General features: G+C 35.1%; 1 protein-coding gene and 1 non-coding gene across 4 annotated transcripts; both read left to right on the forward strand.

Annotated features, from left to right (window-relative positions):
• The first annotated feature begins 5,437 nt into the window (after positions 1 to 5,437).
• Positions 5,438 to 5,601, forward strand: LOC125395888 (U1 spliceosomal RNA). The gene has a single exon (XR_007230677.2). It is a non-coding gene; the product is annotated as a U1 spliceosomal RNA (small nuclear RNA).
• Positions 5,602 to 6,137: 536 nt separating this feature from the next.
• On the forward strand, positions 6,138 to 23,257 carry Rab39b (RAB39B, member RAS oncogene family). Of its 3 annotated transcripts, XR_007230676.3 has the most exons (4): positions 6,138 to 6,573; positions 9,770 to 11,366; positions 12,914 to 13,002; positions 18,673 to 23,257. XR_007230676.3 is itself a non-coding variant. In XM_048427615.3 (2 exons), exons 1-2 carry the CDS (start codon positions 6,359 to 6,361, stop codon positions 10,194 to 10,196), a joined length of 642 nt encoding a protein of 213 aa, XP_048283572.1. In that variant the 5' UTR covers positions 6,138 to 6,358; the 3' UTR covers positions 10,197 to 12,686. The 3 variants fall into 3 exon arrangements, 1 of the variants encoding a protein (XP_048283572.1); XR_015000422.2 differs by lacking the exon at positions 12,914 to 13,002; XM_048427615.3 differs by lacking the exons at positions 12,914 to 13,002; positions 18,673 to 23,257 and having other exon boundaries at positions 9,770 to 12,686.
• Positions 23,258 to 23,505: the final 248 nt, after the last annotated feature.

Below are 23,505 nucleotides of genomic sequence, written 5' to 3' on the forward strand. Positions count from 1 at the left end.
AGGTTTTACTTTTGTTTCCACAGAAGATGAGAACCTATGGAGTCATTCTAGACTAATGTTATTCAATAGAACAAGAGCCCCTTGAAAGGTTTCTGTAAATCCATAAAATTACTTTGCACAACAAAAAGCAGGAAGCAGTTTGGAGAGAACTATGCCCAAATTCCCAAATATTGTTTATAAATGTTTGTTTACATTTAAAGGGGTATATGCTATAGAGATGTATACTTTGCATTGGTATGGATCTTGCCTTATTGATACAAATTTAAGATCAATTTTGTTATATGTATATTTCTGTTCCTTATTAAGATATTGTTTGTGCAACTCACTTAAAATGTAATATATACTTAATAAATACAAGTTAATAGTTATCTATAATAGTCAATCTTGTAGTCATGCTAGTTAGGTTTTTCTAGATATATAGATATATATTTCAGTTAGATAATCTTCAAACCATTGAAAGACCTATGTATTATGGCATTTAAAATGTTTTAAGAACTTAGGACTTTTCATGACAATAAAAAACCATATGATCAACTTATTAAATGTAGAACAAGCCTTTGATAAAATCCAACAATGTTTCATAATAAAAGTTCTGGAGAGACAAGAAATAGAAGAGAAATACCTCAATATAATAAAGGCAATTTACAACAAGTCCACAGCCAACATTACTCTAAAGTGAAACAAATTCAAAGCATTTCCATTAAAATAAGGAATAAGGCAAGAGGGCCAACTCTCTTCAAACATATTCAAAATAGTTTGTGAAGTCTTAGCTAGAGCAATAAGACAACTGAAGGAGATCAATTGTATTCAAATAGGAAAAAGAAGTACAAGCATCTATTTACAGGTGATATGGTTTTATGCATAAAAGACTCCACCAGGAAAATTACACAGCTGATAAACACCTTCAGCAACGTAGCAGGATATAAAATTAACACAAAATACAGTGTGAGTATATTATATGCTGTGTAGTATATAATATTAATATATTAGTGATATATGATAAATATATTTTAAAATACATATTTTTATTTGTTATATATAATCGATATATATATATATATATATTCTATCAGTTCTGTTCTTCAAGAGAACCCTAATACAGGAGGGTATCTGGGAGGAGCTAGAAGGAAAAGGAAAATTATATAAATTATTTTTATTTAAAAATGTATTAAGAACAAGCATCACATCATAAAATTTTTTAAAGACATCTTTTAGACATGCCATGTCCATTGTTCTCATAAATTCACTGGAGCTGTGGTTACCCAGTGAAGATTTACACAAGATTGAGCCCATCACCATTTGTTGTTTGTATGATCTTCTATTGCTGAAGTGTGGCTTTGAATCCTCAACTATTAATGTGTTTCAACAAAACAATACCATATTTCTATCAATACCTCCATCAATAGTTATTTTGAATGAATATGGGAAAGACTCATAAACACACACACACATACACACACACACACACACACACGTGAGCATGAAAGAGAAGGAGAAACCTATTCTGGGGGGAAAAGGTTACAAATGAAAAAGGAATAGTTTGAAAAAAAAGTGAAAATGACTAAAATTCCTTATAAGCATGTAAAACACTGTCAATAATAAAAATGTAACAAAGGCAACACCACCTGGATAGGCCAAACAGAATAAAGAAACTTCAGCATTTAATTATAATCTAGACCAAATGAACCTAACAGATATATACTGGCAACTGCTTCCAACAACTGCTAAATACACATTTTTTTTATCAGCACAGAGAATATTCTTGATATTCAAGATAGATCATACAATAGGTAACAAAATAAGTCTCAACACATTTTTAAGTTGAGATTATGCTGAGTATCTTTGCTGACAAAAATACAGTAAAGCTAGAAATCAACAACAAAATACTTTAGAATTATACAAATATACAAAAGTCAATGCATCATTGAGCATTAATAGAGCAAGGAAAAATCAATAAGGAAATGTATTTTTTTTCTGAAAGATGTGGATGGAAACAGAGACACAACATATCAAAACCTCTGGGAAGCAGCAAAATCTAGGCAAAAAGTGACATTTGTGGCAATTTAAAAAGTAAAAAGACATTAGATAAACAATCTATCACTGCATCTCAATGAGCTAACAAAAAACCAACAAATTAAATTTAAAGCTATTAGAATAGATAACAAAAGAACAAAAAAATCTAAACTAAGACAAAATAATATAAAGGATCAATGAAAAAAGAACCATCTCTTCCAATAACTAAGTTAAGAAAAGAAAAAACTGAAACAGAATAAGTGATGAAAAGGGAAACAGAGTTAACATCACAAAAATAGTCATTAGAAATTATGCAAAGAACACATGCAAAGAAATGGTTGTTCTAGAAGAAACTTGCAAATTATTAGATACATACAATTTATCAAAACTGAATCAGGAAAAATTTGAAAACTTGAACAGGCAAATAAAATATAATGAGATTGAATCAACTGGAAAAAAAACTGTCACAAAAATAGTCCAGGACTAGGTGGTTCCATCATTAGGTTCAACAGCATGTGATCAAACTGGACACTCTGAATGTGGCTGGCAATGAAGGCTGACTGAGAGGCCAAGGACAGTGGCACTGGGTTTTGATTCTACTGCATGGACTGACTTTGTGGGAGTCTGGTTTGTTTGGATGCTCACCTTTATAGACCTGGATGGAGGGGGGAGGACCTTGGACTTCCCATGGGGCAGGGAACCCTGACTGCTCTTAGGACTAGAGAAGGAGGGAGAGGTGGGGAGGGGAAGAGAAAAGGGAGGCGGGGAGGAGGTGGAAATTTTTAATAAGTAAATTAGAAAAAGATTAAGAAACTAAAAAAAAAAAGAGTTATCCCCATTCCCCAAAAGGAAGCAATTCTGAATACATTCTATGAAGCCAGCATCACTCAGAAACCAATAATAGATAAAATCATAACAATAAATAAATAAATGAAAAAGAAAGAAAACTACAAAATACTCTTGGTGAACAAAACTCAACAAAACACAACCAAATCTAATACAATAGCACATTAAAAAGATTATTCACAGGGTTGGAAAATGGCTTAGCAGTTAAAAACATTGGCTATTCTTACAGAGAACCAGATTCAATTTTCAGCACTCACATGTCAACTCACAACTATCTGTAACTCGAACTCCAGCAGATCTGACATCCTCTTCTGGTCTCCAAGGGCACCCAGGACAAAGATATACAGACATATATGCAGACAAAAAAAAACATGCATACAAAATAATAATAAAATTTCTTAAAGATCATTCACAACTAAATAGTATTCATCTAATAATGCAAGGATGGTTCAATATATACGTATCAATGAACACAATAAACAACATCCAGAGATTTAAAATCAAAAACTACATGTTCCTCTCAGTTGATACAGAAAAGTTAGCCAATAAAATTCAACATCTTTCATCTTTAAAATCCTGAACAAATTAAGTACACAAGTAATATACTTTAACATGATTACGACCATTCTAGAACAAACCATCAATTAATATTATATTGAATTAGGAAAAGTTGAAAACTTACTTTATGAGATCTGGAACAAAACAAAAATACCTACTTTCACTTTTATTCAGCATAGTACATGAGGGCCTAGACAGAATCATCAGAAATGAGGGGGGAAATGTTATCCAAATATCTATAAACAGAGCAACCAAAATTTCATTAATTTAATTTAATTTAAGTAATAAATGAGTTCCTCAAAGTTGTAGGATATAAAATCAGTATTCAAAAATGGTAGTGTTGTTAGTTTTAGTCACACTTTTCAGTGGTTTAACAACTATCTGATGCAGGAAGGGGGAGGAAAGATTTATTCTGTCTCATAGTTACAGAGGTTTCTCCATTCTATCATGGTGTGGGTGGGGTGGCAGTGCAGAGCAACTCACATCACATTGAGATGGCCAGGACAAAGAGAGAGAGAAAAGAGAAGAGGAGAAAAGAGAAGACGGGAAATGGGATGAGACAGGAGAAGAGATGAAATTTTCTGTTAGAATATCTCCTCTTTATTAATAACCATAGGGGTGGTTTGTCCACATTCAGGGCTGGTTTTTCTCCTAGTTAACCCTGTCTGAAAATACCCTTCAGATTCACTCTGAGGTATGTTTCATTAATCTCCTAGTTAAGTCTCAAAGCAATTAAATTGACAATAAAAAATTATCACATACCAATGGTAAATTGCTTGAAACAGAAATCAAGAAAGAAATCTTATTTATAAGCTCTACACAAAGTAAAATACATAGTAACAAATTTAGGTGAACGAGCTCTAATCTGAAATTTATAAAACATTAGTGAAAGAAGCTGCAAAAGGACACAAAATTGGAAATCCATCCCATATTCCTGGATTGAAAAAAATCAATATTGTTAAAATGTCTACATTAAAGATTTACAGATTGAATGTAATCTTTATCAAAATACTAATGACATTCTAAGTATCTGGAGAGATGGCACTGTGGTGAAAAGTACTTGCTGCTCTTGCAAAAGACTTGAATTTCAGTTCCAAGAACCCACATTCGGTGCCTGCTACTCCAGCTCCTGAGGAGTTTCAAGTCTCCTTGAGCACCTACACACATGTGCCATTTTCTCTCAGAGATGCACAAGTGCACACGCGAAGAAAAAAACCATTTAAAATACTAATGATATTGTTCACAAATTTCAAAAAGTAATCCAAATTTTATATGGAATCACAAAAATAATAGGACAAGCAACTTTTTGCAAAAAGAACAAAGCAGGAAGTACAACGCTGTCTGGCTTTGAAAAGTTGTAATAATCAAAACACCACGGTATTTTCATAAACACAAATACATACCACAATAGAACAAAAGATAGCTGAGAAGTAAATCCATTTTGACAAAGTTGGTAAGGACACACACTGAGCACAAAGGTTTTTTTCAATAAATAGTGCTGAAATATTAGATATTCAAATGCAGAAAAATGAAACTAGCTTCCAATTTCTCACATTATATTAAATACTGACGTGAAGTATTTGAAATTATTAGTCTCGAAGAAAACACAGGGAAAATGCTTCAGAACATTGCAATGAACAATGTTCTTGTTTAAAGCCTCCAAAACAACAGGAAACAAAAATAAAACAAATAAGTTATATAAAGTTAAAAAGAGTTTTCATAAAAAAAGAAATAGAGTGCAAAGCCAGACTACAGAATAGGAAAATATTAGTAATGCATACCTCTGACAAAGAGTTGATATTCAAAATACAGGAGGGATTTCAAAAACTCAATAGCAAAATAAAAAATTACTCGATTAAAACTAAGCATTAAATCTAAACAGATGTGTCTTAGAATAAATAATAATAATGATCATTAAAGGAATATGAAAATTATTCAATATAATTAATCATAAAATGCAAATCATAATATAATGTCACCTCAACAAGGTAGGAAGGACTATTATCAAAAAGATAAACAGATATTTATCTGGGAGAGGAGATACCATGATTACTAAGGTGGTCTACTCTGGTGAGGCTTATCCATTGCACTCAGGATGTGCTGATTCTTTGCGATTTCCCCAAATGTGGGAAAACTCAACTGTATAATTTGTGGTAATGGGAGCACTGAGTTCATGCTCTCCATGGGGCGGAAGGAACGAGACTAAAAATAACAAGTGCCTGTGCAGATGTAGAGAAAAGCGAACCATTGCACTCTGTTAGTTACAATATAAATTAGGAGTGTTATTAGGGAAAACAATATGAATGATCTTTTAAAAATGAGTTGGAAATGGAAAGATGTATATGATACTTTGCTATTTGCACAAAAAGGTATCAGATTAAAAGTACATTTTTTGTCTATTTTTTAAAGAAAGAGCAATAAATGCACATGCATATGCATGAATAATATTTTCATGTTTGAGCATAGATATATGTAGACAATTATTTAATTACGGACTTTTTGTGTTTCTATTTAACTTTAATGAAAATGAACTATATTTGCAATTTTAACGGCAAAGAAATATTTAAATTTGGAAGAGATGTTTATGTTTGGTGTAATCAAGAAAGGAATACACTAGTCTTCTATCCGTTTTTGCATGCGCTCCTCTTACAAACAGTGTGGTGGAGCTAGTGTCGCATCTACGCGAAGAATTACAGTAACCCGGTTTTTGGTGATGAGTCAGAGTGCGTGGTGCTGATGCTGCTGCCATTTCATCACCTTTGCGAGCACAGCATCCATCCTTCCGCTTCCCTAGCGCCTGGGCCTACCTTGCTTCGGGCTACCGGGCCAGTGATGTGCTTGCGGCCAAGCCAAATAAGGGCTGATCGGAGCTAAGGCCTTGGTGGGGCGCCCCCTTCCGCCTCCCCAGGCCCGGGCCGAAGAGTTCTGCCAGGCCACGGACATGGAGGCCATCTGGCTGTACCAGTTCCGGCTCATTGTCATCGGCGATTCCACGGTGGGCAAGTCCTGCCTGATCCGCCGCTTCACCGAGGGCCGCTTTGCTCAGGTTTCAGACCCCACTGTGGGGGTAGATTTTTTCTCCCGCTTGGTGGAGATCGAGCCAGGAAAACGCATCAAGCTCCAGATCTGGGATACAGCGGGTCAAGAAAGGTTCAGGTGGGAGTGCAGCACGGGCCCGCGCGAGCAGTTGGGGGAAGGGGGCAGGGGGGTGTCTTTGGTGCTTATCTGGCCCCTGAGGAGAAAGGATTTCCTTGGTTCTTTTCGTGATGTTGCCGAGGTGACAAGCAAGATTCTGGGGCTTCTGCTCAAGCTCACTTTGAGCTAGCTAGGAGTTAAGTGCAGGAAAAGAAGCACCCAGGCAGGGGAAGGCCATTCATTAACACATTGTTTGCACCACAACTCCATCAACCTGCTTTTTGGTAGCTAATAAATCATCTGGAATTGACTACTATATAATTCATCAAAATCAGAGCCCATGTTTCATAGTTTATAAAAGTATTTCCAAGTCATCTTAATATGACTGGAAGCTATAAGTAGGTAACTAGGTAGGTATGTAGGTAAGTAGATAAACTAGATAGATTAGATATATATTGATGTCTTTTTATATCTCTATTTATATTTTGGAGAGAGAGAGAGAGAGAGAGAGAGAGAGAGAGAGAGAGAGAGAGAGAGAGAGAGAGAATGTCCTAATAAAGGAATTAGAGACTGATCAATTGATTCTCTCTTGGAACCACCATACATTCAATTGCCAGAGAGTGAAACTGTTTCTGAGGAAATAGTGTTAGGTTACTCACATAAGAGGATGCCATATAAAATAATAGACAGAGCCCCTGACCTTTTGAGAACTTCGGTACTACTATAGTCAGAAGGAATACATACAGAGGCAACACACAAAAGAGTGTTTTGTTTGTATTTATATGCCACTCCCTACTGTACCACTGGATACTTATTGGGCAATCAGTGAGTATGGTTATTTTTCTTTCACAATTCTTTGTTCTTCCTTTTAGTCTGTATTTGTGATTTTATGTATGGATACAGAGTTGAGAAGTTTAACTGGAGAAGGTGAAGCCCAAACAAAGATAGAAAATGCCCAGAGACGAGAAACAGCATGAATAAAAACAGAACTGACAGAAAACAAACTACATAAAAAGTTTGCAGAGAACAGTTTAAACTAAAGTAAGGTAGAGCAGCAGGAACCAGAGCAAAAGGATTCTATACCCCCATATTTATATCATTTACTCATTCTCCACTGAACATTAGTTGAGCATAGAAGGTACCAGTTAGGTCACTGAGGCAGGACATAGGTAATAAATACTTACAAACTTAAGTTGCCTCTAACCTCTCACTTGTACAAAGCTTTGGCAAATACTTTATACACGTTCTCATAAATAAAGAAAAGTATCTTGTATATGTTTACTAGGGTCTTTGAACAGCTTGTTTATATTTACTACTCATTATGTATTAAACAGTATTGATTTTAGAACTTCTTTATATGCTAAAAATAATAACCCTAACACCAGCAGTGGTGGCGCATGTTTATAATTTCAGCCCTCTGAATGCTGAAGCAAGAGGATGATGAGTAGTTGAAGGCCAACATGGACTTCAGTCTAATGAAAAAAATTAACCCTTTTATGTCATTTATGTTGTAAGATATTTCCCCAGTTTGTCATTTATTTTTTCATGTCATGATTTTTTTATTTGGGGAAGAGGTCTAGTTCTGTGTGCTTTATGTTATGCTTCAAACATTTTGACACTTTCTGTGCTAAATACAAATTACTAATGCATAAATATATTCTAGAGCTTTGATTGATTGCTCATTGATTTCTCAAAGCAACATTTTCACAAATTAGAACTTTTTCTGATATAACTATCATTCTGAATGAATCTTCAAACATAAAGGAATTAGGAATATTTTAATTCCCCAGGGTTAATCTCGCTGGTTCTGGAGACTTGAACTCATTTGTAAGGCCTACCTATACCATCTTTTTCTTGGACTGCAATTCCCTAGATATTTCTCCATTAACATTGGACCATTTTTCTTAAATTTTCAGCCATAGAGCTCTTCATTATTTATCATACCCATCTGAGAAGACAGAAACCCTAAATATAGACATAGATTTCAAAAATTGCAATAGTCTAAAACAAGTGATTAAAGAGGCAAATTGTTCTACATCTTTTCATAGGCTCCTACATTCTTAAGCAAAATACAATAATATATATTTATAATGAGGCTCATCAACTCAAGAAATTAAAATATGTGATGCTTCTTCTGAGCATTACAATAAATATATAAGTAGGCTTTAGAAATAACCTAATTACATTATTCAAATTAAATAAATAATATAACTTGATGGGAATGCTTTGACTATTTTGACGGATTCTCCCAGCTAGTACCTCCTCAACCAACCTCTCTGAATTTTGTCAATGAGTAGAGTATTTTTCTCCAGAACAATTTTTAATATTTATTATTTTATTTTATGTGTATGGGTGTTTTGGCTACATAGATGTCTGTGAATCATATGAGTGCCTGGTGGCCATAGAGGCCAGAAGAGGATGTCAGATCACCTGGAACTAGAGTTAGAGACAGTTCTGAGCTGCCATGTGGATGCTGGTAATCAAGTTCTAGTCCTTTGGAAGAGCAGTCAATGCTCTTAACTACTGGGCCATCTCTCTAGCCATGGCCCAGAACATTTTACCATCCACATTTTCCCATTCCCACATGGCTTAGGAAATAAAATAAAATTGTGTTTTCTCTTCATAGAAGTTATTGGTGATATCTGATAGAAAAAAGTAGCAATAATGAAAAAAAAGAAATGGAGTAATGGTAAATAGAAAAATGAAATATATTACAAGATATTTTTCTTGGTTCATCAATTATATTTATAATCTCTATTCATTTCAATAAAATCATCTTATTCTTGAAAACTTTTTTAGACTACTAGCACTAGAAATGAATTTGCCACATCAACAAAAAGCACTTTAATGCCCATTATTTCATTTTGCTTTATGATTACTCTATAACTCAGATGCGTTATTTTGCAAATTATGTTTTAGTTATTCAGATTTGGAAGCAGGGGAAATAATTGTGGTGGAAAATAGAACTCAGTCATTTCCTAAGGGTTCTTTCAATGTTTGGATCAAGGGAAAACAACTGAAAGTTCATGAGCATTCATTTCTAGGAAGGGCTATCTTAACATTTTACCCAATTGAAAATTTATCATTATTGTTATAGAATGTCATTTATATTTACTAAAGGACTGTCAGTAACCAGAAACACTAGCATACACTGAGTTCATTGGAGTGAAGGAGTTTGGGCACGAACTTTATTCTTTACTTCTTTCTTGTGTTTTAGATCCATCACTCGCGCCTACTACAGGAATTCAGTAGGTGGTCTACTCTTATTTGACATTACCAACCGCAGGTCCTTCCAGAATGTCCATGAGTGGTTAGAAGAGACCAAAGTACACGTTCAGCCCTACCAAATTGTATTTGTTCTGGTGGGTCACAAGTGTGACCTGGATACACAGAGGCAAGTGACTCGCCACGAGGCCGAGAAACTGGCTGCTGCATACGGCATGAAGTACATTGAGACGTCAGCCCGAGATGCCATTAATGTGGAGAAAGCCTTCACAGACCTGACAAGAGACATATATGAGCTGGTTAAAAGAGGGGAGATTACAATCCAGGAGGGTTGGGAAGGGGTGAAGAGTGGATTTGTACCAAATGTGGTTCACTCTTCGGAAGAAGTTATCAAATCAGAGAGGAGATGTTTGTGCTAGTCAACCCTTATATTTTCAAAAAATACTCTCCCATTTGAACTTAAAAGTTATCGAAATAAATAGAATCCTTATGTGACTGAAGAGAACTCAACCTTTGAATAACAAATGAGCCTTCTTCCTAGGGGTGGAGCTCTGACAGGTTCATGTGTGGGTAGATAGGGAGTCCAGGTGCTGTGATTGAGGAACTAAATTGCTGACATGGGCTAGATTAGACATTGTTTTATGGCCCAGGCTTGGCAATGATTGCTCTATGTGAACCACATATTAAGGGTCTGGGGTTTTGGAAGTTAGGTTCCAGGAAAACATACCTACAGAGAGAAAAACTGTTCCTTGGTATTTTAGCTTTGCAGATGTGGTGACCATAAAGAAAACATGTAGAAGGAAATCAAGTATCAAATTGAAGACAATTAGAATAAATGAAAGAAGAGTATGGTATATTATTCAATGATAATACCATGCCAGATGTGTGCTGGGTTTGGTACAAAAACACTAATTCACTTTTAACAGTTCAACTGTAAAATGAAAGGCCCATATGAATCATCTATTTGGTAAGGCCCTTACAAGGTTGAGCAGTCTAGTAAAAATGATGTGATTATGAAAAGGGAAGTCATTCACACCTTGTTATTAATCACATTTGAGAAAGTGTACACTCTCAAGATAGAGTTACCAACTGTGTGAAAGAAATTGTCCCGTGTAAAATGACCATGTATGTCCTCTAACCATACCTGGACTTTCACTGCATCAGCGAACTACAATCTGAAAGTAAGCATACTGCCTGCTTCTTTAGGTACCTGACAGTGACAACACAGAGATTGTCTACAAAGAACCCTGAGTCAAGTCCTTGATCATTGATTCTGTACTGAATATTTGCTCAACATGTGGCCCTGGAACCCTTAAAAATCCTGCATTTTGATTTACTTCACATATTTGATCACCATAATAGTCCTGTGAGATTTTTATTTACCCCATTTTACAGAATAAGAAAGCAAGAACCAAGTCTACCTGATTCCTAACTTTTCACTGGATCATAATGCTGTTACATGAATAAATAATAGTTAGTTTTGGAAGTCATGTGATTATAAATTAATGTTCTCTACATGATAGGATATGTTTTCCTTATTGTTTTACAGCTCAACTATAATTCTGCAGGAATCTAGGAATGAATCAAAGGTAAATCCCATTCAGGTATTATTGACAAGAGGGCATTAAATAAGGGGTTAACTACACATCTGAAAACACATTAAAACTGTCTGGGTTTCTAAGTGTTTCTCACAAACACTATAAACATTTTATTGAAAGGAACCAAATACAACAATGGGGAGTGGGATGTGGATAAAGTACTCATCCCACAATAACCTTGGCCACCTGTCTTCTATGTACCTACACTGGGTTCCTGTCCACCCGAGAGAGTCAGCTCTTAATTCTCAGGTGAACAGACAGCTAACCACATCAGCAAATTAGAATGGCTGACATGAAAATTTCATTATCTTCTTGAAAAGAAGTGATGCTTTAAATTACTTTTTGGATTGTAGCCAGTTCAGCTAGGCAAAAGCCATACTTTTCACAGTAAGAAAACTATTCTGATTAGAGTCAAGTTTCTCATATCCATTGTGGTAGAATGATCAGCAAACTGTTTTTGCAATATCCTATTCAAGTTCAGTATGAATATGTGTGCATCAGAAAATCTGGGAATTTGTTTCAGCTAAAATAAACCAAATAATAAAATTATGCAAGAGCATTCTGCCACCTTTGCTCCAATTTGGATAAGTAAATCATCTTAGACCAATTCACATTATCAACTGCAGGTGAAATGGTCATTTATTCTATATTCATTTCACACAGTTTAAATTGCCAGCTTCTTGGTTGTAGAAGGTAAGGCAAACAACATTTTTTTGTGAATTAACACAAAATTTCAACAACTATACTTGTGTCTAGATGGTTCCAAACTTAGGATTATCCTGTGGATAAATGAGAGTTGATTATATTCTTGTCAACTTAGAAAAGGGGGTGGGGTGTAGAAATAAAACATGTCTACAGCTTTCTTGACAAAACTACATTAATATACTTTCCCATTCCTGGCTTTTTTTAATGTGGGTTTCAAAATACCCAACATAGATGCAACAGAGGTGGCTGAATTTAACTGCTTGAATAAATTCTAGAAAAATCTTAAAATCATTTTAGTAGAATTCAGTACTGTTGTCACTGCAATAAATGGGTTTTAGAAAATAAGTGTGAAAAATCAGGTGTTCATAGAATACTGAGGATAAAGCTTTAGAAGCTATTTTCCTACATAGGTAAAGAAAAGATTAACTTGTAACAATGATCACAACTGCATGTTGGATTAGACTGTCTTATATTCCAGAACAAAATGTACTGTATTCTTTGCCTCACTTTGTTGTGCACTGTAATGAAATGTGAAAAATTCTTTATTTAGCTGTATGTGAATGAAAATGCTTGTATTTAGTAAAATGGTTGATTATGTGACTGTGAGATTCCACATGTGTGTTGTAGCTATTTTTAGAATGTGTCCTTTCATTGTAGCAAAGGAGGATACCAGTAAGATACCTATCAGATACTGTAATGTATACTACTATGATATTACATACTTTGCATAAATAGAGTCATCAGTATCTGAAAGTCAAAGAGAGGACACAATTTATTAAAGGTATATGATTCTCATGTTGAAAACCACAGAAATCTCACTACTTCATTTTTAGCCCAAGCTTCTATGTAAAAAGTTGACTCTATGAAGCATAAAACTTCCAACATTACAATTTCCAATCAAGAATTGTAATTCTTTCACCAGGTGAGTAGTTAATTACAACTATTGTCTTCACTGAAAATTCTTTTTCAAGCTAAATTGCTTTGTTTTTTTAAAAAAAAACTACTGTGGCACACTGTATCATATGAGGAACACTGCAAGTGTGGGGACCAGTTGAAACATAGTCATCTAGCACATTTTCCAAGGTGGATATTGCACATCTGAGAAAAATAGAAGAGAAATATTTGACTCTGGATCTAGGCATACACAGGCTAAGCTTAGCACAGTTTTATCACTTTTACGGTCAAATAAATTAAGTGGGGATGGGGGTGAGAAAAGAAGAAGTAAAATATTAACAAAAAACAGCATTTCATAGTTTTCTACTCTCTTAAAATTTTCTCTAGGCTTTGTCATCTTTTCTTCATTTATATCCTTTGGTGATCTCAGCCATTCTGTGGTTTTAAAAACCATCTGTGAGCCAGTAAGCCCTGGACTGATATGTCCAGCTCATTTATTACCCATAGACTCCAGACTTTTTATTTTACATACCAACCACAGTTTCCCCTCCTTCTTCTCCTCCAGTCCCCTCCCCCCACCTCCCTTCTACCCACCCCCGTCTACTCCTCTGACTCCATTCAGAAGGGGTAAGGTCTCCCATGGGAGTCAATAAAGCATGAAATATCAATTTGAGGCAGAGCCAAACTGCTACCCCTTGCATAAAGGATGGGTAAGGCATCCCATCATAGGGATTAGGTTTTAAAGAGCCAGCTCATGCTTCAGGGACAGGTTCTGGCCCCACAAAGACCAAACTACCTAACTGTCACCCACATGCAGAGGGTCTAGTTCGGTCCCATGCTAACTCCCTTGCTGTCAGTCCAGAGTCCATGAGCTCCCACAAGCTCAGGTCAGCTGTCTCTGTGGGTTTCTCTGTCATGATCTTGGCTCCCTGACTCATATAATTCCTCCTTCCACTCTTCAACTAGACTCCTGGAGCTCAGCCTGGAGCTTGGCTGTGGATCTCTGCATCTGATTCCATCAGTTACTGAATGAAAGCTCTATGATGATAATTAGGGTAGTTACCAATCTCATTACAGGGGAACGGCAGTTCTGGCACCCTCTCCACTATTGCTAGGAGTCTTACCTCGAGTCATCCTTGTGGGTTCCTGGCAGTTTCCCTGGCACTAGGTTTCTCCCTAACACCATAATGGCCCCCTCTATTAAGAAATCTCTTTCATTACTGTCACCCTCCATCCTGCCCCCAACTCAACCATCCTGATCCCTCATGTTTCCTTTCCTTTATTCCCCCACCTCCACCCCCAGTTTATCCAGGACATCTCATTTGTTTCCTCTTCCCAGAGAGATCCATGTGTCCCTCATAGGGTCCTTCTTGTTACCTAACTTCTCTGGAGCTGGAAATTGTAGCCTGGTTATCTTTGCTTTATATCTAGTATCCACTTATGAGTGAGTACATACCGTGTTTGCCTTTCTGGGTCTGGGTTACCTCACTTAGGATGTTTTTTTGTCTAGTTCTACCCATTTGCTTGCAAATTTTATGATGTCCTTGTTTTTTTTTTCCACTGAGTAATACTCCACTGTGTAGATGTACCACATTTTCTTTATCCATTATTTGGTTGAGGGGCATCTAAGTTGTTTCCCATTTCTGACTATTATAAATAAAGCTGCAATGAACATAGTTGAGCAAGTGTCCTTGTATATTAGAGCATCCTTTGGGTATATGCCCAGAGCAGTATCACTGGGTCTTGAGGTAGATTGTTTCCCAAGTTTCTGAGAAACTGCAACACTGATTTCCAAAGTGGCTGCACAAGTTTGCACTCCTATCAAGAGTGTAGGAGTGTTCCCCTAACTCCACATCTGCTCCAACATAGGCTGTCATTAGCGTTTTTGATCTTAGTCATTCTGACAGGTTTAAGAGTCATTTTGATTTGCATTTTCCTGATAGCTAAGGATGTTGAACATTTCTTTATTTGTATCTCAGCCGTTTGAGATTCTTCTGTTGAGAATTCTCTGTTTAAATCTATATCCCATTTTTAATGGGATTATTTGATATTTTGATGTCTAGTTTCTTGAGTTGTTTATATATTTTGAATATCAGTTCTCTGTCCAATGTGGGGTTGGTGAAGATCTTTTCCCATTCTGTAGGCTGCCATTTTGTCATATTGACAATGACATTTGCCTTACAGAAGCTTTTCAGTTTCAGGAAGTCCCACTTATTATCTATCTCTGTGTCTGTGCTATTGATGTTATACTCAGGAAGTAGTCTCCTATACCAATGCCTTCAAGACTACTTTTCACATCCTCTTCTATCAGAGCTTCAGTGAAACTGTATTTGTGTTAAGGCCTTTGATCTACTTGGACTTAAGTTCTGTGAAGGGCAAAAAAGATATGGATTTATTTACATTCTTCTACATGCTGCTATCCAGTTATGCCAGTACCATTTGTTGAAGATAATTTCTTTTATTCATTGTATATTTTTGGCTTCTTTGTCGAGAATCAGGTGTTCATAGTTGGGTGGATTATATCAGGGTCTTCAACTCAATTAAATTGATCCATGTATGTTTTTATGCCAATACCAAACCATTTTTATTGCTATAGCTCTATGGCGTTAGCTCCAGAAGATCCTATATTGTACAGCATTGTTTTAGCTATGGTGGGATTTTCATTTTCCCATATGAAGTTGAATATTGTTCTTTTGAGGTCTGTGAAGAATTGTGTTAGGATTTTATGGGGATTGCATTTAATCTGTAGATTGCTTTTGATAAGATTGCCATTTTTACTATGTTAATCCTACTGATCTCTTTTCTAATTTCTTTCTTCAAATGCTTAAAATTCTTGTCATATAGTGTAGCAGGCTTAACAAAAATCCAGAGACACATATTGGGCTTCAACCTGAAGGTTAGAAAAGCAAAACAGCCAGCCACTGGCTCTTACCTCTATCTTAGTCGGAAATGGCCATCCTGCCTCCAAGAATCCCAGAATGAGACTGTGACATGTCTCTTTCCATTTTTTATTCCTCTCTAGTGCTGGGATTAAAAGCATGCACCACTACCGCCCAGCCTCTATAGCTAACTAGTGTGACTGCTGGGATTAAAGGTATGCACCAACACTGCCTGGCCTGTATGGCTGACTAGTGTGGCTGCTATGCACTGAATTTCAGGCAAGCTTTATTCATTAAAACACAAATAATATACCACTATATTTTCCCTTTTTGTTTAAAATAAAAAGAAAGGCTATAACTAATATAAGTATATATATAGTGCAATAACTATATACAATATATACAAGCACTAAAGACATCAAAATCTAGTCCATTTGCATTTGAAAAATTCAGAGAAAATACTCCATTATCTATCCTATCTTGGTGAGTTCAAAGTCTTGTACCTAATTTACTTTCTATCTTAATATGTTTTCTGTGTTTGGTAATCAAGGAAAACTATAACTATCTAGTCTTCAACTCCCTCAGAGACCCAAGAAGGAAATAATATTAATTGAGTAATTAGGAAGTGTGAGAAAGCAACTTCCAAAACTTTTCAGAAATGATAGGAAACAGGTGGCTGCCTGGAAAGTCACCCAAAGTTCCTTTGCAATTTTGGAGCATCCATCTTTGACCTACAGGCCTAGAATATTTGACAGACTTTTCTATGAAGCAGGGTTTTTGAAGCACTGTTCCTCCTTGTCTGGGCAAGATTTGGCAGCCACTCTCTTTTGTGTCCTGCTTGTCCCATTAGGACAGCACACTGTAAGCAGTTGAGGAAAGGGCACATTCTTGTCCAGTGGCTTACTTTTGCCACAAAGAAAGCAAACTCCATGTAGAATTTCTTCAAAGCTCATCATCTCCTCTGAAGTAGATTGGTGCTGCCAGAAGCAGACATGTCTACTTGTCATTTTAAAAAGAACCTATGTTATTAAAACATCTTAAATGCCATATTCTTTAGATTTCTGAAGTGTTTGAAGATGGCCTGTTTATTGAAAATATATCTTTGTTTTACCATGAAAACATACCTAATGTAACTACAAGTTCAATTGTAATAGGTGACTAATTACTAACCTGCATTTCCTTATCCTATACAGTTGGTAATAACTTTCAAGGACTAGAAATTTGAATTACATTGTTAAATGAGCTATCTAGGTACAATGACTTAAACAAGATTAGAAACCTATGTATAGCATGTTTTAACAAAATTAATCTCAAATTTGTATCAATATACAAAATTTGTATATAATATACAAAAGTCCAATCCAATGTAAAACAATTAAAACTAGTAGTTGCTTTTCTAAAGTAGATTCAATAATCTATCTTTTTACCTTATCATAACTATATCCTTCCTTTTTTCTTTTTAAAGTATATTCTACCCTTTTATCCTAGCATAGCTATATCCCCCTCTTTTCTTTTCAAAACAAGACCCTTGAATCTAATTTCCTTGGTTTAGCTTTTTTTTTCCTTATCATTACCAATAACAACTTGTAACCAACTCCCTAAACAATGACAAATATCCATATCTCATTGAATGACCAAAACCACCCATCCTGCCTCTTGGGAATGTGGGTATCCTATTCTTAAATTTATTTCCTGCTGTCTGAAGGTGACAGTATCTTAATTAATCCAAAGAAAAATTTGGATTAATTGTCAAGTCCTGGGAGAAATAGGTATATCATTTTTGTACAATCTCGGCGTAATGGGAAAGTGCAGGGCTTGTCTCAAGTCCTGGCTAGAGTAGTCTGTTAGGCTGAATCATCTCAGCTAGCTATCTCAAAATTATTCTGAGCAGTTTGTAGTCCAAAGCCATTCTAATTTAGGTGGTGTTTTTTAGCTTAGCGATGTTACCATAGTCCTGGAGGAATCATTATTGTGGGGCCCTGTCCCCTTTTTGGAGACTTCAAAGGTCGCTGTTAGGCATGCTCATGGTTCACTATAGAAAACTGATAGTCAAACCTAAAATCATATATAGAAAGGTAGATGAAACCTTTTTCTAGAATTAATTAGTACTCTATATGACCATTAATATCATGACAAAATGTTTAAAATATATAAGAGGTAAGAGCCAGTGGATGACTGTTTTGCTCTTCTGACCTTCAGGTTGAACCCCAATATCTGTCTCTGAGTTTTTATTAATCATGCTACAATATAGATCTTTCACTTGTTTGGTTAGAGTTACCCCAAGATATTTTTATACTATTTGTGGCTATTGTAAAGGGTGCTGTTCCTGTGATTTCTTTCTCAACCCATTTACCATTTGTATATAGGAGGGCTACTGATTTTTTGTTAATTTTGTATCCAACCACATTACTGAAGGTGTTTATCAGCTGTAGGAATTCCCTGGTAGAATTTTTTGGGGGTCAGTTATCTACACTATCATATCATCTTCAAATAGTAAAAGTTTGACTTCTTCCTTTCCGATTTGTATCCATTTGATCTCCTTTTGTTGTCTTATTGCTTTAGCTAGAACCTTGAGTACTATATTGAATAGATATGGAAAGAGTGGGCAGCCTTGTCCCTAGCTTTAGTGGAATCACTATGAGTTTCTCTTCATTTAGCTTGATGTTGGTTATCAGCTTGCTGTATATTGCCTTTATTATGTTTAGGTATGTTCCTTGTATCCCTGTTCTTTTCAGAACCTTTATCATGAAGGGATATTATATTTTGTCAAAGGCTTTTTCTGTATCTAATGAGATGATCATGTGATTTTTTTCTTTCAGTTTGTTTATATGGTGGATTACATTGACGAATTTTCACATATTGAACCATCCCTGCATCTCTGAGATGAAGACTACTTGATCACAGTGGATAATTTTTTTTTTACTCCAGAACTTTATAACCAACTATTTACCTATCATCTCCATTTGATTGTTCATTAGCAGCACAAGTTTAATATGTCCCAAATCAGGCTCCTGATCTACTTTAAGCCATGACATAACCTTCTCCTGGGTAAATGATAAATTTTTCCTATGTATTCCTGACAAAAGCTTAGTCATTCTTCTTTCCCTCTCATTTGATCTACTCCACATTTGATCTAACTGAAAATTATATTGATATAAGAATATAACAATAACCTGACTTTTCAAAATCTTCAATGTTAACACACTGGTGTTTTCCAATGTTACTTATCACCCAAGTTATTGTGATAAAACTGGTCTCTGTATTGCCACTTTTGCTACCCCTCCCCTAGTACAGTCTGTTATCCACATAGCAGCCCAAGGGAGCCTGATGAGTATAAGTTAAAAACAGCCACCTGCTTATAACTTTCCAGTGGTTATCAATTTTACTCAACTTAAAGCACAAAGTCCTTTCAATAGTCTACAGAAGAATCAGTAAAAATGAATTCCATCCCATCATCTTTGCAATTTCATTTCTTACAGCTTATCACTTGTTCCTTTCACACTAGGTATAGTTTCCTTTCTTGTTCTTTATTTTAAATTTTTTTCATTCCTAATTATGTATATACATGTGAGTCTATGTGTGGGTATGTGTTCTTTTCCTCAGCAACCAGAAGAGGTGGACAGGTTACCTGGAGCTGGAGTTACAGGTAGTTGTGATCAACATGATATGGGGACTGAACTCATTTCCTCTACAAGAGCAGTATGTACCCTTAATTATTGAGCCATCTCTCCAGCCCCTTCTATTTTGTTCTTCAAACATGCCAAGAGCATTTCTAACTCAAGGCTTTTGTGCTTTCTCTACACTTGTTTGTAATTCTTTTCTGAGATAGCTGCATGGATTGCTTTTTACATCCATCAAGTTATCAGACCAGCAGCTTCCAAAATCTTTGATTAGCTTACCAATACTAGGGAACACACCCATTCATCTGGATATCATTGCTGACAGACGACAGCCCAGAATCCTGTTCTTTAGCCTTACCTGTGGAACAACTAAGATTCTGGGATACAAAAATGGAAAAAAAAAAAACCCAAAACAGCAGTTCTCACTCTGTGATTGTGACCCCTTTGGGAGTCAAACAACCCTTTCACAGGGCTTGCCTAAGACCATCTGAAACACATATTTACATTATGATTCAAAACAGTAGAGAAATTACAGTTATGAAGAAGTAATAAAAATAGTTTTATGGTTAGGGGGGTACCACAGCATGAAAAACTGTATTAAAGGGTCACAGCATTAGGAATATTGAGAAACATTAACCTACAAAAAGATCATGAAAACCCTAGACAGTAGTGCTGTCATAGACCAGCAGTGGGTTTAGAAGAAGAAATGAAACAAATTGTTCTTACAGGATTTGTTGATAGAATGACTTCTGATTCATTAAGCCTCTCAGGAATTGTGTGGAAAGGCAATAATTTTCCTTTGCTCTTCAAAATCTCTCCTTCCCAATCTAATCCCTTCATGACTTCAATTGCTCTCTGCTTTGCAAAGTAATTCACCCTGTTATTTTGAAGATCAAGCAAAGGCAGTCAATTTGCTTAAGACATACAGACATAAATTTCTCAAACTCAGACCATTTTCCTCCATCTTCACTGTTATCACCATTGTCCAAGCCATTACTAACTCTCATTTGAACTACTTCAATATCTTACCCTTCTCCCTATTTCTGCTCATTCACACATCCATGACACATTCCCAAAATGTGTAGAGTTATTTTATCATACCATGTCTGATCAAGTAATTCTCCACCCAAATCACAATCTACTCATGACTACAAGGTTCTCCATCATGTCCAGTTGTGAGTTCTATAAAAATAGTAATCTTACTTTCTTCACCAAAGCTTCTCCAACTTATAGAGCAGATATATTCATGAGTAATCAGTAAAAAATTATATGATTTTCTTATGCTACTTCAATCCAATAAACAAGTCTTCCAGAAAACATACACAAGATTCTGTTCTGTAGCCTCTGGAATTATCTGATTACAAGATCTAGTTGTGACTGTCTCCCACAAGGCCTAATTTAAAATTCTGTAACAACTTTAGGCAATCAATCATCGTGCACTACTAGTTTATCAATATAGGCCATTGTTTCTCTTCCTCCTTTTCTTGACTTCTGTCATCAACTTCAGTTAATTATCAATTCCTAAAGAGAATGTTATTTTTTTATTTCATTTGAGATTTTTAAATTTATTCTTCCAAATGTTGTTTAACAAATGCTGTTTAACAGAAGATTAAGAGTATGGATTTTTTTTTAATAAGACATACAGTTTCAAATTCTTACTCTACCAGAAATTAAGAGTAATTCCATATCTATGAGCCCTGCTTTATACATCTATAAAATTGAATGATGATATTCAACTCATCAGGTTGTTGTAAGGATGAAATGAGACAATCCATAAAGAAGCACTTTATCATAATTTTCCTAAGATGATGGGTTTATATTTATACATAAACAAATCTCTTGCACAAATTATCATGTAACACACTGCTCTGTTAATTTTTCCTTATACAGTGTATTTTCTGTAACTACATGAGGGCAGAGACTATGTCCGTCTATGATAATTACTATATAACTATAGTCAATCAATGCATTACATATTTATTGAATGTAATCAAAAGAAAAGGTAGTTAAAACATGGCAGAACAGACACTCAAGAAAACTGGGTCTCTGACAATATAGTTGAATCATAGATTTCCCTACACTGAAGACTGTATTAAGATTCTTTGAACCATTGAATAATAAATCTCTTTTTGATTTATGCCTTTCTCCCACTCTTATAGTTGAAAATCTCATAACTGGTACAATAACATTCACTGCATGAACATGTGATATTTTATTTAATCAAGTCTCATTAAATATATGCATATATATCATTGTGTATTTGACTAATTATGCCAAGTTAAAATTCTTAGAAATGAAATTTATGAATCAAATATTATACTTACCTAATTTTTTATAATTCATTAAATTATTCTCTAGAAATATTTTACTGAACAATCATAAACAGTGTATGGTAATATCTATATTAGGTATTACTGTAATTTTTAACTCTTTGCAGACTTGGGAGGTTAATAATAAACCAACACTTTAGTTTAGTGAGAGATGTATGACATAGTGTCTCTCTTTGTAGCCCAAGCTGCCTATATAATACAGGCTGATCTAAAACTCATGGAAATTCTCCTGCCTCACACCAATATTTCTAAATGTGCACATCTTTGATTATTGAATTTCTGTGCTTGAAGTTAAAAGTAGTTCCAACTAATAGTGATTGACCTTTTTCTTATGAGTAAAACCACCTTATACATGGAAATTTCTTCTCTGATCTTCATATGTGTCAAAAAATTCATAATTAAAAAACATTCTGGTGTTTGGTAATACAGAAGTCTCTAAGATTTAGCAATAAAATCTATTATCTAAAAGAAACTGGAATCAAGTCTCAGAATTGATTAACCAAATAACTAGAAGACATGCTGGGAGGAAGAATTACTTCTACTGAATACAAGTTTCTATTATTTAATTTTAAAGGTTTTGTAAAGATTTGTTGTTGCTTTTTTCTAATTGTGTGTTTGTGTGTACATGTATGTACATTCATATGTACATTTGTGCCAGTGCCCATGGAATCCAAGAGAGGGTGTTGAATACCCTGGAGCTGAAGCTACATGCTGTTGTGAATCACCTGATATGGGTTGGGGGAACTGAACTATAGTCCTCTAAAAGCAGCAGTGCTCTTAACCAGTGAGCCATCTCTCTAGCCCCTTCCCCATGTGCCTTGGGTTTTGTATCATGTAATTTATGTAATATTTCTTACACAGTATGTTGGCTTGATATTTTGTAGCAATAATGTTAGGTGCAGATAGGCCTTCTCTACCTAAAACCTAGAAAACATCTCCATCTAAAAGATGGAGATGGATTTTAGATTTCGTCAGGAATTGCCATGTCTAGCCATTGATTATTTTTCTACTCCTAGAATAATGCTACATTCTCTTAGCTTGGGTAATTCAATCACATTTTTCAAATTACTTTTTGTTTCCTCAAATTTGTCTTTGATACTTTTATGCCGAATTTTAGAACTTGAACACAAATGTGTCAACTTTTTGCTGAGATGGGGTTGGGATTTTGATTGAAACTAATTTCACTCAGTAACAATGAAAGATGGTAGGCACCATCTTTGCAAACTTTACACAATATATCATTTAATGTTTTGTTCCTGTTAATAAATGTTTGTTGTTTTCTCATTTTTAGTAATTTTCTTTTTATTCCAAGGGGTTTTTTTTAGGTTCTAAATGGATTGTGTCATTATACTGGTTTTAATTGCTCTAACATCGCTTCTAGTATGTAGGAAATCTGTGGACTTGTTTATACTTAAAGCTTATAAAATATTTATTAAACTCTATTGTTCAAATAATTTTTCAATGGGTTTCTTCTACTTTTTAGACAGACATCATAATCCATGTTTTCTTTCTCTAGTGTCTACATTTCATTTTTTCTTATTTACAATGCTTAAAATTGAATTAACATGGTAACAGCAGTAATAGTAAATGTCTTTGTCTTTTTCCTGCTTCTAGCATTTTAACCTTAAATTATTTTATTATGTTACATAATTTTTTAGCATATTACTATTCTACTAAGTATTTAGAGGAAGACTTTATGTTG

This window comes from Myodes glareolus, chromosome X (genome assembly GCF_982192425.1).
Source record: "Myodes glareolus chromosome X, mMyoGla1.1, whole genome shotgun sequence".
NCBI classification, from domain to species: Eukaryota; Metazoa; Chordata; class Mammalia; order Rodentia; family Cricetidae; genus Myodes; species Myodes glareolus.